The sequence below is a fragment of the Procambarus clarkii genome, chromosome 40 (genome assembly GCF_040958095.1).
Source record: "Procambarus clarkii isolate CNS0578487 chromosome 40, FALCON_Pclarkii_2.0, whole genome shotgun sequence".
Taxonomy (NCBI): Eukaryota; Metazoa; Arthropoda; class Malacostraca; order Decapoda; family Cambaridae; genus Procambarus; species Procambarus clarkii.
The window spans coordinates 24,655,235-24,670,330 of record NC_091189.1 but is presented as its reverse complement, the minus strand read 5'-3'; the positions used below and the strand labels follow the sequence as shown (position 1 = coordinate 24,670,330).

The following is a 15,096-nucleotide window of genomic DNA, read 5'->3' as shown; positions in this document are numbered from 1 at the left end:
TCCTTTTGCTTTATGCCTCTATTCACTTGATAGTAAATTGGTATTTGGGAGTTAGGCAACTGATGTGAGTTGCATCCTGGGGAGGGTCAGAAGCTGGCCTAGGGGGATCTCTGTAAACCTGAGTATAGGCTTCTTGTCCCTGGCAATGGGAATTATACCATTCAAAATGTTGAATGTCGGCATTAAACTCACAAGAAGACAAAATCCTTCAGAACATGGGGAGGGGAGAAGGAGGGGGGGGTCTGTCTTGGTCTCGGCCAAAATAAAACAAGCAAATGCATAGATCTGAAAGAAAACATTGGGGTGAAGAATGCCAAACACTGAAGGAGCTGGTGAACAAGCCCACATGAGATGCTGCTTATTGTTGGCAGCAAACTGTTTTTTAGAACTTTTCACCACATATGAATTCCTAGAAAATATTTTAAAGTTTACTGTAGTTTTAGAATAGTAGAAAGCATGTTTAGGTGCTTTTCTTGAAGCTGCTTACTAGTGCTGTTAATCTTGAAAAGAATGTTGCACTCTGCGCAAGTAGTGGCTTTATATAATAAACAATTACCTGTAAACAAATCGACAAGGGCCGTGATGAGGGTTCGAACCTATGTCCGAGAGGATCCCAGACGTGTCTTTATTGATTGTGCCCACACAGTCGATTAACCACTGCGATGCATAGTTTATTGTGACATTCCCCGTGTGCATAAAATCATGTGTTCGTAATTTTTTTTTTTGTATGTTTTGTAAAATTATAAATTCCATTCCCTGAACATGTACATGTAAAAAAATAAATAAAAAATTCCACTTACTTTGGCTGTGGGGACGTGGAAGTGGCGGCGTCATGGGCCGGTCGCCGTGCGTAAAGCTCCCAGAAGTGGTCGCGCGCGCAATTTAAGCACCACGAGATGCCCCAAATATATTTTCAATATTTGTTCTATGCATTTGCAATGTGGTTTTTATTTTTTTTATCATATGCGATGCATATTTGTGTTCTTTACAATATGTATACAGAAGAATGTTCATAATGTTCCATGGAACTGTGATACATGTGTCAGTAATGTGTTTTAAATTAATGTTTAGTGTTGCTACATTACTTGTTAAAAATTCACAAAGTTACAACATGTCCAGTTTCATACACTATTTACACAGTAACACACTGTATTACACACTCAGTACTTTGGAAGCGAGTAATAATCAACGAAGTAGTCCATGGTACACAACGCGACTTTGCTCTCGTTGCACCAGGTACAGCTAGATTTTCACTTCCCGTTTCTTCGTTGTGTGCTTGCAAATAACGCACTCACGTATACCCTTGGCTTTAATACCTGTAGGTGGTATGTAGCCGAGCTTGTGAAGCATAAGGTAGTTTTGAAATGATTATAGGAAAACATCAATTTGTAAGGTAGTCTTGAAGAGATCGCTTTGAAAGGTCCCTCACTGGAAGAGATTCGGTCAATGAGGAAGAGTGTCAGCCATTCTGGAAGAGATTTAGCTAGTCTTGAAAGTATATATGGAAAATCACCATTGAAGCCACTAACACTGTTCATCTATGCTACCTGTATCAGATACATCATCACTGAACCCAGAAAACGATTCATCTATACATCATTTATAAAAACTGGAGATGGCAAGGGCCATCTCAGAGCTACAACTGGATACGCTCACAATATCGTCCTCATTGGTGCTGCATCACTTGCATCCGACCTTTGTGTTAGGTCCTTATTGTGCCTAGCTTGATCAATATCATGATCCTTATGTTCTTCAAACAATAAGGTCTGAATTTCACCGACAGAGAGTGATCTTTCAATGTGTCGAACAGGTGTTTGAGAGCCAGAGGCGCGTGCGCCACCCATGGTTGCTCACTCAGTACTAACCCAGCCAGCACCCCTAGGGCATTCTGGGAATTTTTTCCAAAATGGCTGCCTCTCACTAGAGGTCCCAAGAGTCCATTTCGTACACAACCTACTGCGCATGCGTTTTGAATGGTTACGAAATATTCAAAAGGTGTTTTCTCGGTTGGCGCAATTTCCTGCTGACAAAGTTTTCTTGGTTTGCGCAGCACAATGGTTAACCCTTAAATTGCGCATCACATCATATGATGTTTGGAGTACAAAGCAAGATTTAAACGGCCCGCAGATACACAGGATTCACCACACCTTCATCAGAGCTGTTGTAAACAGACGCCATTTAAAAAAAAATCGTTGCCAAATTCCCGGGTGTTAGGGGCCTCAGTATTGAGTGAGCTACCAAGCCTGATGCACGCAGCATGAGCTCACAACACTGCTGTTCAGCTTGTGACCACAGCATCGTCTAAAAATGCCATAATATACTTGTTCATGCTATTATGTTGCGATGATATTGTTACAGAAGACCCCTGACTGTGATAAAACTGACCAGGTTATGATAATAGCAGGATTGTGGTGATATTTAGCGCTGTGCTCCATGGAGGGAGGGTGGTGGCATTGTCTTCTGTGTGTGGCCACCTTTTATTGACTGCACTCACCATACCAGTTTAGTGGTTCGCTATGCTGAATACAAATGTAGATACTTATATATAACGTGTGTATAGAGGGTATAAACAGCAAGAGGAGTAGGTTGGGAGCCGCCATTTTGGTGAGGGCGGTGGCGTCGTCTGCACGATTTATCATGTTTACTGGTGACCACGATGGTCTTTGGGCACCATACCAGTTTACTTGTACATGTATGGTGAATAAAACAGGTAGATATTTATATATAATGTGTGTATATAGCGTAATAACACCACAAACAGTATTGTTGGAGGAGAAATATTAGTGCGTCTGGCCTTGAGGGCGGCAGCCAGCTGACTGTGTGAGGTCCTACGTCTTTGTGCCTTTACTCACCATACAAGCTTAAATGTACAGTTATGGTGAACAAAACATGTAAATACTTACATATAACTTCTGTATATAAAAGCAAAAACAGTTTGGTGGGTGGAGAATTGTGGCAAGTCAGATGAGGTGAGGGAGGGAGGGAGTGGCAGCCAGTGGCGGGCTGCCACTGCCACTCGGCATACCAACTTAGTGGTTCGTTATGGTGAACACGAATGTAGATACTTATATATAGCGTCTGTATATAGTGAATAAAATCAAAAACAGTATTGTGGGAGGAGAATGTGGGTGAGTCAGTTGACTTGAGGGAGGGAGCAAGTAGCAGCCAGTAGCGGGCTGCCTCTGGCTGCCACTGCCACTCAACATGCCAACTTAGTGGTTCATTATGATGAACACGAATGTAGATACTTATATATAACGTCTGTATATAGTGAATAAAAGCAAAAACAGTATGGTCAGAGGAGAATGTGGGTGAGTGAGGTGTTGAGGGAGGGCGTGAGTGGCTGGCTGGTACACGGAGGTCACTCCTCGTTACTTTTTGACTCATAATAGCAACTTAGTGGTTCATTATGGTGAACAAAACATGTAGATACTTATATATGACCTGTGTATATAGTGTAATAACCGACAAAGTATTTGTTCACTGTTTGATGAATATAATTGAATCAACAATATGCACACCATATTTTTGAGTATAGCGATGATTCACTCATTTTATTATATAAATATATCACACTACACACTATTGAATAATATTACAGCAAAAAATAAATACGAAAAATCAATCAGACACATTGAAATAATTAGGTAATTATCTCTTTGTGGCAACTCCGGCCTGACAGCTGGCGAGCAACAGACCGCCTGGGACGCACGCTGAGTCAGCGCCTATTTTTTGCCAGACTTCCCCGCCCTATAGCGGGCAATATATGCCACTTACGATTGTTTTATTATTTTTCCCATGATCAGTGAACACAAATTAACAGGTTAGGAAGAAAAAAAAAAAGTTTTTTTTTTTTTTTGTATGCGCCTGTGGGTGTCAAATGGCATATAACCATACGCCGTTTAGGGGTTAAGCTGTGTCTGGGATCCTTTCGGACGTAGGTTCGAACCTTCATCACGGCCCTTGTGGACTTGTTCATTTGATGCATCACGCTATTGTGATTTCTATGTGTAGTGAAAAAAGGGCAAAGAGGTAGAACAGCTTGTTGACAGAGCCCAGGTGCATGGAGGAATGGTGTAAAACCCTGGTGTGTCTCGGAGAGACTTCAGGATGCATGTGAGGGCAGTAGCACTCCTGGTTGCAATTCTTTTAACCATGTCATGGGACAGTCAATTAAGGCGTGTCTGGAGTCCTCTCGGCTGTAGGTTCGAACCCTAATCACAGCCCTTGTGGATTTGTTCAGTTGATGCATCACTATTATGATTTCTGTGCATAATTACCTGTACTTTACCACACCTTGGATTGCCACACAACAAATTGGAATACTATGGTGAGGAAATTAGGTACTTCACTGTTTTACTTTTAAATAAAAAATTATGTTGAGAATTTCAATTCAATAGGAAGGCAGTTCAATATATCGAGTGGTTGCATAAATTTAATCCGACTGTGAATCTCAAAGAAACATTTGATTCTGGTGTATTGTTCATGGGTTCTATTCCAACCATTTAGGAAGTTTCAAAACAGAATTAGTAATGAGGATTAAGGCTTTGTAAGTGTACGTAGTGCAAGAGATTAGTGAAATGAGTAAATTTGTTAGTTCTGATAGTTAATTTTTTCTGGAAAAATGATGAGCTTGAGGAAGTTTGCAGTGGTTCAACCTCGTATACATACTTCACGGTAAAGATTGGAAAATTAGTAAAGTAATATAGTGTGAGAAGACTAGCGTGTGGGTACATAGCACTGTATCTGACTATTTAAAGTATGCCAAATATTTCAGATTTTTCTGGCTATGTGTAGTGGGGGCTAAAGTTATGTTTCATTATGAAATATGCAAGGAGTCTCACCTCACAGGTCAATATTCTTTGCATAAAAGATTAATACTGCACGTCCATTAATTACATATTCACTCTACAAATAGCAAAACACAATAACAGTACTATAAACACTCAAGAGAAGGAGCTCTTACCACTTGTGCATTTCTTCCTGGGTGTAACCGGAGTCATCAATTCACAATTCTGTTAAAAAAAAAAATGAAATGAGTATTAAAACTAACTACACCACAGCTATAACCTCAGACAGACAGGCACTCCAAACACCTTAGCATGTGTGTAATTACCTAAGTGTAGTTACAGGGTGAGAGCTATGCGCGTGGTGTCCTGTCTTCCCAATGCTCTTTGTCATATAACACTTTGAAACTACTGACGGTCTTGCCCTCCACCACCTACTCACCTAACTTGTTCCAACCGTCTACCACTCTGTTTGCGAAAGTAAATTTTCTTATATTTCTCCAGCAGCTTTGTTTCGCTAGTTTAAATCTACGACCTCTTGTTCTTGAAGTTCCGGGTCTTGAGAATTCTTCCCTATCGATTTTATCAATTCCTGTTACTATTTTGTACGTAGTGATCATATCGCCTCTGTTTCTTCTATCTTCTAGTTTTTGCACATTTAATGCCTCTAACCTCTCCTTGTAGTTCTTGTCTTTCAGTTCTGGGAGCCACTTGGTGGCATGTCTTTGCACCTTTTCCAGTTTGTTTATGTGCTTCTTAAGATATGGGCACCACACAACCGCTGCATATTCAAACTTTGGTCTAACAAAAGTCATGAACAATTTTTTTTAGTATTTCCCTATCCATGTACTTAAAAGTAATTCTGAAGTTAGAAAGTGTGGCATAGGCTCCTGGCACAATGTTCTTAATGTGGTTCTCATGTGACAGTTTTCTATCTAGAACCACCCCCTAGATCCCTTTCTTTGTCAGAATTCTTTAAAGATTTCTCCCATAATTTATAGGTTGTGTGGGGTCTATGTTCTCCTATTCCACATTCCATAACATGGCATTTATTCACATTAAATTCCATTTGCCAAGTGGTGCTCCATATACTTATTTTGTCCAGGTCTTCTTGAAGGGCATGCCAATCTTCTAGGTGTCTTATCTTCTCTATTATCTTAGCATTATCAGCAAACATGTTCGTATAATTCTGTATTCCATCTGGTAGATTGTTTATGTAGACAATGAACATTACCAGTGCAAGAACTGAACCCTGTGGTACTCCACTTGTGACATTCCTCCAAACCAATACATTGCCTCTGATTACGGCTCTCATTTTTCTGTCAGTTAGGAAATTTTTCATCCATGTTAGAAGCTTACCTCTCACCCCTCCAATATGTTCCAGTTTCCAGAACAACCTCTTATGTGGAACTCCGTCAAAAGCCTTTTTTAGGTCCAGATAGATGCAATCAACCCAACCATCTCTTTCCTGTAAAATCTCTGGCTCGAACATAGAAACTGAATAAATTCGTTACACAGGATTTTCCAGATCGAAAACCATACTGTCTGTCTGATATTATATCGTTTTTCTCCAGGTGTTCTACCCATTTAGTTTTAATTATTTTTTCCAATATTTTGACTATTACACTTGTCAATGATACAGATCTATAATTGAGGGGGTCTTCCCTGCTGCCACTTTTGTAGATTGGGACGATGTTAGCCTTTTCCCACACATCAGCTATAACTCCTTTACACAGGGATGCCTGAAAAATCAGTTGAAGTGGAATGCTGAGCTCGGGTGCACATTCTCTCAGAACCCGTGGTGAACTCCATCTGGACCAATTGCTTTGTTTTTACTTAGCTCCTTTAGCATTTTCTCCACTTCATCTCTAGACACCTATGTGTGCTCTATGCTGTTCTCTGGAATTCTTATTGTATCTGGTTCCCTGAAGATTTCATTTTGTACACACACACTTTGGAACTTTTCGTTTATTGTTTCACACATTTCCTTTTCATTTTCTGTGAAACTATTTCCCATTTTCAACCTCTGAATATTATCCTTTACCTGCAATTTGTTGTTTATGAATTTATAGAATAGACCTGGTTCTGTTTAACATTTGTCCGCAATCCCGTTTTCAAAATTTCTTTCTGCCTCTCCTCACTGCCGTATAGTTGTTTCTCGCATCTTTGTATCGCTGGTATGTTTGGGGTTTGGCCTCTTCCTATATTGATTCCATTTTTGTATCTTTTGGTCTCTGGCCCTCTCGCAATTTCTGTTGAACCAATCCTGTTTCCTAGTTCTGCATCTCTGCTTTGGAATAATTTTTTTTGTGCCTTTATCATATATTTCACAAAACTTGACATACATCTTATTTACTTTATGTCCTAACAGCAAGTCTTTCCAGTCAATTTCCCTAAAGAAATATCTGAGTTCCCATAATGACTTCTGAAATCAGGCTTTTCAACTGCTTCAACCTCATTTTCTTCAAAATAATAATGCATAGCATAATTTATTCCCAATAAGACATGGTCACTTTTACCTAAGGGAGGGAGATACTGAATGTCAAATATCTCTTCTTTTTTCCTGGTAAATATCAAATCCAGCATGGAGAGAACATCCCCTTCCCTCATCCTCGTAGCTTGTTTAACATGTTGAAACATGAATGTTTCCAGGATGAGGTTTACGAATCTACAAGTCCAAAAATCCTCCGTTCTAGCTTCATATACCTCCCAGTCTATGGATTTTAAGTTGAAGTCGCCGACTACCAACAGTCGTGATCTATCTTTATCAGCTCTGACTTACACACAGATCACACTAACGTGATGCATCATATGAACAAATCATTGGATTTGTTCATTTGATGCATCACGTTAGTGTGATCTCTGTGTGTAATGATGTAAAGGCGAAGAGGGAGAACAAGCCTATTGACATAGCTCGGGTGCAGGGGGAAGTTGTGTAAAATCCTGGTTTGTGCCTCGGAGAGGCTACGGGATCCAGTAGGTTCAGTAGAACTTTGGCTTCAACTCTTTTACCCTGTCGTAGCTCAGTCAATTAAGGCAGTGTCTCAGTGTCTGGGATGCTCCTGGACATAGGTTCGAATCCTCATCAAGGCCCTTGTGGATTTGTTCAGCTCCGACTATAATTTCTCTCATTATTGTTATAAGACCCTCTTGTTTATTATCTAGCTCCTCCTTTGTCCATGTGTTGCTTGGCGGTGGACTATATGCATTTATGATCGTTAGTTTATCATCCTGATTGCATATCTCTCATGCTATTATGTCACCTTCTTGTGTATTGGCACTTGTTATTTTGTTTACCTTTAGGTGTTCTTTCACCAGCACAGCAATGCCACCGCCTTTCCCAATTTTTCTCTCCTGTCTCCAGACTGAGTAGCCTCTTGGGAATTTGACCTCGTTTAAAATATCATCATCAAGTTTTGTCTCCATGAGTGCAACAATATCTGGTGTCTGCAGCTGTATTACATCACTTAACTCCAGTATCTTTGATCTCACTCCATCTTTGTTTGTGTATGTAGTTTTCAGGAACTTGTTCCCCCTCTCCTTATTCTTCACTCCTTCCCTCTCTAATCCTTTTGTTGGTTTGCCTTCATGTACCACTTTACTGGTTTGCCTACCCCTATCACTTTGTAGAAAAAAGAATGTCTTCTTCATTCCTGCTCTCACTTAAACGTTTTGCCTCGGCGAGGTTCAGTTTGAGCTTCTCTGTCTTAATTTGAAAGTTCTCGTCTTAACGACCATACTTTCCCTACCTCATCACTTTGTAATTTTCTAACATTCCTTAGTACTTCTTCCATCTGTTTGGCACCGTTTAGGGTGATCTTCAAAGTTCGATCTTTCCCTTTTACGTACTTTCCAATTCTCCTGACATTCTCGATGGTAGCAAGACCTTCTACAAGGCCAACAATTTTATCTACCACTTTCTCTTTTTCTACAGCTCTTTCTGACCTAGATGTTATCTCCTTTTCTTTACAACCAAAAATTATCAGACTTACTTCAATCTACTGTGTTTTGCACCAATTTAGGATTTGATGCCAGTTCCTTTCTGACTTCCAGCCTAATGTTTGTTTTATCCTGGTTGCTGCAGTGTTTGGCTTCCTTTACTGCTGCTTCTATTTTTTCCTTCTCCTTGGTCACTTGTGCCTAGGTGAGTTGCTTATCTTTCTTGCACTGTTCTACTCCCTGTGTAACTTCCTCCATCTGTACTAACAAAAGCTGTTTTTCCTGTTGAATTTCCTTACCTAACCTATCATAGTCATTTAAGTTTAAGTTTGCTTTAACTTCTTCCAAAGCTATTTTTAAGAGTTTATTTTCCTCTTCCATGGCTTTGCAATTTGTTTCCAGTTGATTCTTGTCTTTGCATAAGTCTTCACTAACCCCTCAAGACCTAAAACTTTGCCACTCAAGTGTTCATTACTTTCTTTCAATTTGCTGATTATTTCTTCATGATAGTTCACTATAATATCTAATTTTGCCAATTTGTTGTGTAGACTGCTTATTTCAATATTTTCTTCATTAAAACCCCCAAAATCTAGCTGTTTTGTTTTCCTTCTTGTGGTGGCCATCTTGAATGTTTTTGTCTGGACTTTAAACACTAAGGTCACCTTTTCTCATTAAATTTTTCACTTCACTTTGCACATTCGTGTTACCTCACCTATTTTTCCAAAGCACAACACTTTTATGTTCCTTGGGACACCATTCACTATCATCAACCTGTACTACAATACTTAGGAATTGTGAAATATCTTGACACTAGGGGTGTCATCTTTTTGAGGTATACTCACCTAATTGTGCTTGCAGGGGCTGAGCTCTGGCTCTTTGGTCCCGCCTCTCAACTGTCAACAGGTGTACAGTTTCCCGAGCCTATTGGGCTCTATCATATCTACACTTGAAACTGTGTATGGAGTCAGCCTCCACTACATCACTTCCTAATGCATTCCATTTGTCAACCACTCTGATACTAAAAAAAAGGTTCTTTCTAATATCTCTGACTCATTTCACACTCAGTTTCCACCGGCGTCCCCTAGTGCATGTGCCCCTCGAGTTAAATAGCCTGTCTTTATCTACCCTATCAATTCCTTGAGAATCTTTCTATAACGACCCGGTCCTCTAGCCATCCCTTGTGTTGTGCCATCAGTCCTGGACTGGATGAACCCCTCCTCCCTCACAGCAAGATTCCTGCTCAGAAGCTCAAAGGTCCAAGCAGGAGTAAGTGAAGCCCTAGCCCACCAAGCGAGATTTCCCCAAGCCTTGAAACCCCTCAAGAGAGGCTCTGGGGCAGAGCCTACCTCTATGTCTCTCACCCTTGAAGAAAAAGCAGAGTCCAAGGCAAAAGCCTCAAAGAGAAAGCCTGCTGAGAAGACCCAGAAGCCTCGGTGGGAGGAACAGACTCGAAGGCCCCCTTCCCCACATCAAATGGGGCAGCACCCAAGGGCCTCTCGAGTCTCATCCCCAACTAAACCTGGCCCCAACTCTGAAACCCTCAAGACATTTAAGAGCCCATAGCAGGGGGTTGGAAGGAGCAAGGCGAACCATGCCAACAACATGGTAGGGAAGGACTCGAGGGAAGGACTCGAGGGCATGGACTGAACCATGACCAAAGCGCCCTAACACCCTCAAGTTTGGCCTACCCAAACGGGGCAGCCCCGGAGTATTCAAGCTGGCGACCAACCTAGAGCGTTGCAGCTACCTAATCGTACTATGCAACACGACAGTTGCTTGACCCCTAAGATCTCCCAAAGAAGAATGGAGAAACTAGAGAGCGAGTGGGGAACAAGACCCACACCAGTTTGGGCCGGAGGAGTTGGCGACCCAACAAGCAGCATGACTGAGGCAAAACAGGTGATGATCACCCCCGAGATGGGGGCAACGAACAACTTTCAAACTCGCACAAAGCAGGATGGGACTCGGAGGATACATCCATTGGTCAACCAAGCCTCGAAGTGGAAGGCCCAGAGGAGGACTGCCCTTCTAAACCTAGGTATCACCTAATAGGAACCCCGGCAACCTCCCAACAGGCAAAAAAGTAAAATAAAAATATGAAAAAGAACCCTAAGGAAGCACCACATCCCAGGGGGACCAGAAAGAGGCATGGCCGGTCCAGTTATGCAAGTGATGCAGCCTAGTGCGCCCCAATTAGCAAAAAATCACCCCCTACCCAGGGCCAAACAAAAGCACCGAGGCCTAAGCCGACCTCTCAAGGGTGAGGCAGAAGCCAAGTAATCGCTATCTCTACGGGAGTGGGAGCCCGAAGTACCCAGGAAAGATAGCCCTGAGACCCAATGGGTATACTCGCAGGGCGCTTAAGGAAGGAAGCCCTAAGTGCAAGCACTCCCTTGTACCACAACCTTGGTCACTTCACCAGCAGGAACCACTACCAGGCAAAAATCCTGTCAGGCAACCGAGACCAGAGTAGATGTCCACCCAGTTTAGCTTAGGGATAGGGGGTTTGTTTGTTAGCTTGTTTTCCTTGGGGGGAGTTTCTAGCCTCTGTTTGGTCTTAAGTTGCAAGTTTTCTACCACGAGGGGTCTGTTTTGGAGCGCCTACCATTCTAAATGCTCAACTGTGGTTGCTGGCAGACATATTTTCATACATGAGTTTCATAAGTCATTGCTCCCTCCACCTCTGAGGGGCCCATATTCTGGCCAGTAGTCCCTGGTAGGCATGACAACTCCATATGACTGAAGTCCTGTACTAATAATAGCTAATATCAGTCCAATAGCTCCAGGGAGCCGATGGTGCTCCCCCACAGAAAATATAAATTTGCCCACCTGTCATTGCACAATTTGCCAGAAATACTATAACATTGCAATGCTGTAGCATTGATGAATATAATGTAACATAACCAATGGATATTTTTTTATAACCATTATTACCATATTTTTGGCATACAAGGCACATATAATTTACAAGGATATTTATTTTGTTAATATGCATATACAGTATATATATTGAAAGTGATTTTCAAATGTCTTTGAAGAGGAAAATATACAATTGAGTATGTAAATACAATGAATATTTGGTATGTGGTGGACCTATGTTATGGATCCTATATATATGCCAATATATATGGTATTAATTATTGCTACTGTTGTTATTACTACAGTATTAATTATTATAGTACAGTACTTGTAAAAGCAAACCATTGTGTCTATAAAAATTTGACTAACATTAAAAATGTTACCTTGCTAATTTTGTTTAAAATTGAAGTGATCCCTTGACGACTTATCTTAACTGAATTAGATTCACCAACATGCTTACATATTCCTGAAAACAAAATGTGTGATTATTTAAAGTTTGAGCATGACACTTAAATAAAAAATAAATTAGGATACCCTTCTTATCTGTTCCAAGGGCACCGATGTACACAATTTATCTAAAGTTTTGAAGCAAGTAATAATTCATGATGACCAAACCACACTAAAAAAGGCTTTTGGCAGAGTTCCCCATAAGAGGTTGTTCTGGAAACTGGAACATATTGGTGGGGTGACAGGTAAGCTTCTAACATGGATGAAAAATTTCCTAACTGACAGAAAAATGAGGGCCATAATCAGAGGCAAGGTATCAGATTGGACGAATGTCACGAGTGGAGTGCAACAGGGTTCAGTTCTTGCACCAGTAATGTTCATTGTCTACATAAATGATCTACCAGTGGGAATACAGAATTATATGAACATGTTTGCTGATGATGCTAAGATAATAGGGAAGATAAGAAATCTAGATTATTGTCATGCCCTTCAAGAAGACCTGGACAAAATAAGTATATGGAGCAACACTTGGCAAATGGAATTTAATGTGAATAAATGCCATGTTATGGAATGTGGAATTGGAGAACATAGACCCCACACAACGTATAAATAATGTGAGAAATCTTTGAAGAATTCTGACAAAGAAAGGGATCTAGGGGTGGTTCTAGATAGAAAACTGTCACCTGAGGACCACATTAAGAACATTGTGCGAGGAGCCTATGCTACACTTTCTAACTTCAGAATTGCTTTTAAATACATGGACGGAGAAATACTAAAGAAATTGTTTACGACTTTTGTTAGACCTAAGCTGGAATATGCAGCAGTTGTGTGGTGCCCATATCTTAAGAAGCACATCAACAAACTGGAAAAGGTGCAACAACATGCTACTAAGTGGCTCCCAGAACTGAAGAACAAGAGCTACGAGGAGAGGTTAGAGGCATTATATAGGCAAAAACTAGTAGATAGAAGAAAAAGAGGCGATATGATCACTACGTTCAAAATAGTAACAGGAATCGATAAAATTGATAGGGAAGAATTCCTGAGACCCGGAACTTCAAGAACAAGAGGTCAGATTTAAACTAATGAAACAAAGCTGCCGGAGAAATATAAGAAAATTCACTTTTGTAAACAGAGTGGTAGACGGTTGGAACAAGTTAGGTGAGAAGGTGGTGGAGGCCAAAACCGTCAGTAATTTCAAAGCGTTATATGACAAAGAGTGCTAGGGAGACAGGACACCATGAGTGTAGCTCTCATCCCGTAACTACACTTAGGTAGTTACACACCAGAAAATAGAGAAACGACGATCTTTCAATCCTTCCTGGACCATTATAAGTTATGTTATGAATTCATCCCTTTTCACTGATTAAACACTATCATAATACAAAATATACACTGTCCCCTAAGTAACAATTGATAGATGAGACAGTGGACAATGCTATCACTTTCTTACTATGTAACCACTTAAGCATATTCATTGAATAAATTATTACAATTATAATGCAGTTTCAATATTAACAAAATGGGACAGAACGAGCTTTACACTACTGCCCAATTTTCATTGCACTCATTACGTGCAACGTGCAAACGTGCATTATGTGCAAACATTCTGTAGTGTAGTGGTTAGCATAATACTTCATTTAGGAGAGAAATTGGTTTGTAATCCTGCACGGAGGAACGAGTTTCTGAATTTCCTTTGCACCATGTACCCATATAATAGTCATGAGCCGCAGTAGTCCAGGTGAAGCAACAGCCTCTCAATCCACAGGTCCAGCCCATTAGTGCATGGCTCCTTTTTCTGACTTGTTGCTAGGCTAGGAAGTAAATGAGATGTATGCCAAATTTTACGAAATATACGATAAAGGCATGCAAACATTCATACCAAAACAGAGATGCAGACCAAGGAAAAGGGATTGGTTCAACAGAAATTGTGAGAGGGCCAGAGACCAAAAGACACAAAAATGTAATCAATATAGGAAAAGGCCAAACCCCCAAACATACCAGCGATACAATGATGCAAGAAACAACTAAACGGCAGCAAGGAGGCAGAAAGAAATTTTGAAAAAGGGATAGTGGGCAAGTGTAAAACAGAACCGTCACAGTCTCCGTGGTGTAGTGGTAAGACACTTGCCTGGCGTTCCGCGAGCGCTATGTCATGGGTTCGTATCCTGGCCGGGGAGGATTTACTGGGTGCAATTCCTTAACTGTAGCCTCTGTTTAACGCAACAGTAAAATGTGTACTTGGATGAAAAAACGATTCTTCGTGGCAGGGGATCGTATTCCAGGGACCATAGGATTAAGGACTTGCCCGAAACGCTACGCGTACTAGTGGCTGTACAAGAATGTAACAACTCTTGTATATATCTCAAAAAAACCAGGTCTATTCTATAAATTTATAAACAACAAATTGCAGGTAAAGGATAATATTCAGAGGTTGAAAAGGGGAAATATTCATGGAAAATGAAAATGAAATGTGTGAAACATTAAACAAAAAAGCTCCAAAGTGTGTTTGTACACAAATGAAATGTTCAGGAAACCAGACAATAAGAATTCCAGAGAACAACTTAGAGCACAAAGAGGTGTCTACAGACGAACTGAAAAAAACAGCGTTGAATGTAATGAAACCCCCATTTTCTGGGCGAGTCCCGGAGGCACCCTGGAGCTATCCAGGCTGAATGAATATGTATATCTTTCTGGCATCAGTCAATGCATGGAGTTATTGCCTACTGGGGACCACGAGCCAGAACCTGGACCCCCTCTAGAGAGGCACGAGGAGCAATGACCTGTAGAAACCCCCCCTGTGGTTGGGAGCATTCTATGTCTGCCATCAACCGGGACAGGCACCCAGAAAGGTAGGTGCCCCAAAACAAACCCCTATTCTGGTAAAACTATTGCAGCCGAAGGTCGAACAAGTGGACAGAACTCGCCAAACGAAAATTAGCAAACTAGCATGACGTCATCATGTCACCGAGCCGCTGTCTGCACAACCCCCCCACCCCTCCCTGGGAAGGGGAAGGGGGAGCCCCAGACCCACCCGCCGGCGACCCAACCTACAGTTCTTAGGCTG

The 15,096-nt window shown here is 41.1% G+C and overlaps 1 protein-coding gene across 1 annotated transcript in view; it reads right to left on the bottom strand.

The window, feature by feature from the left end:
- LOC123757982 (uncharacterized) overlaps window positions 1-15,096 on the bottom strand; it is a 109,922-nt gene that overhangs the window by 40,366 nt on the left and 54,460 nt on the right. Inside the window, exons 11-12 of the mRNA XM_069338870.1 lie at window positions 11,969-12,051; window positions 4,967-5,015 (exon numbers count right to left, since the gene is read on the bottom strand). Of these exons, the coding sequence (XP_069194971.1) occupies window positions 4,967-5,015; window positions 11,969-12,051 (132 nt within the window). The remainder of the gene's footprint in view (window positions 1-4,966; window positions 5,016-11,968; window positions 12,052-15,096) is intronic.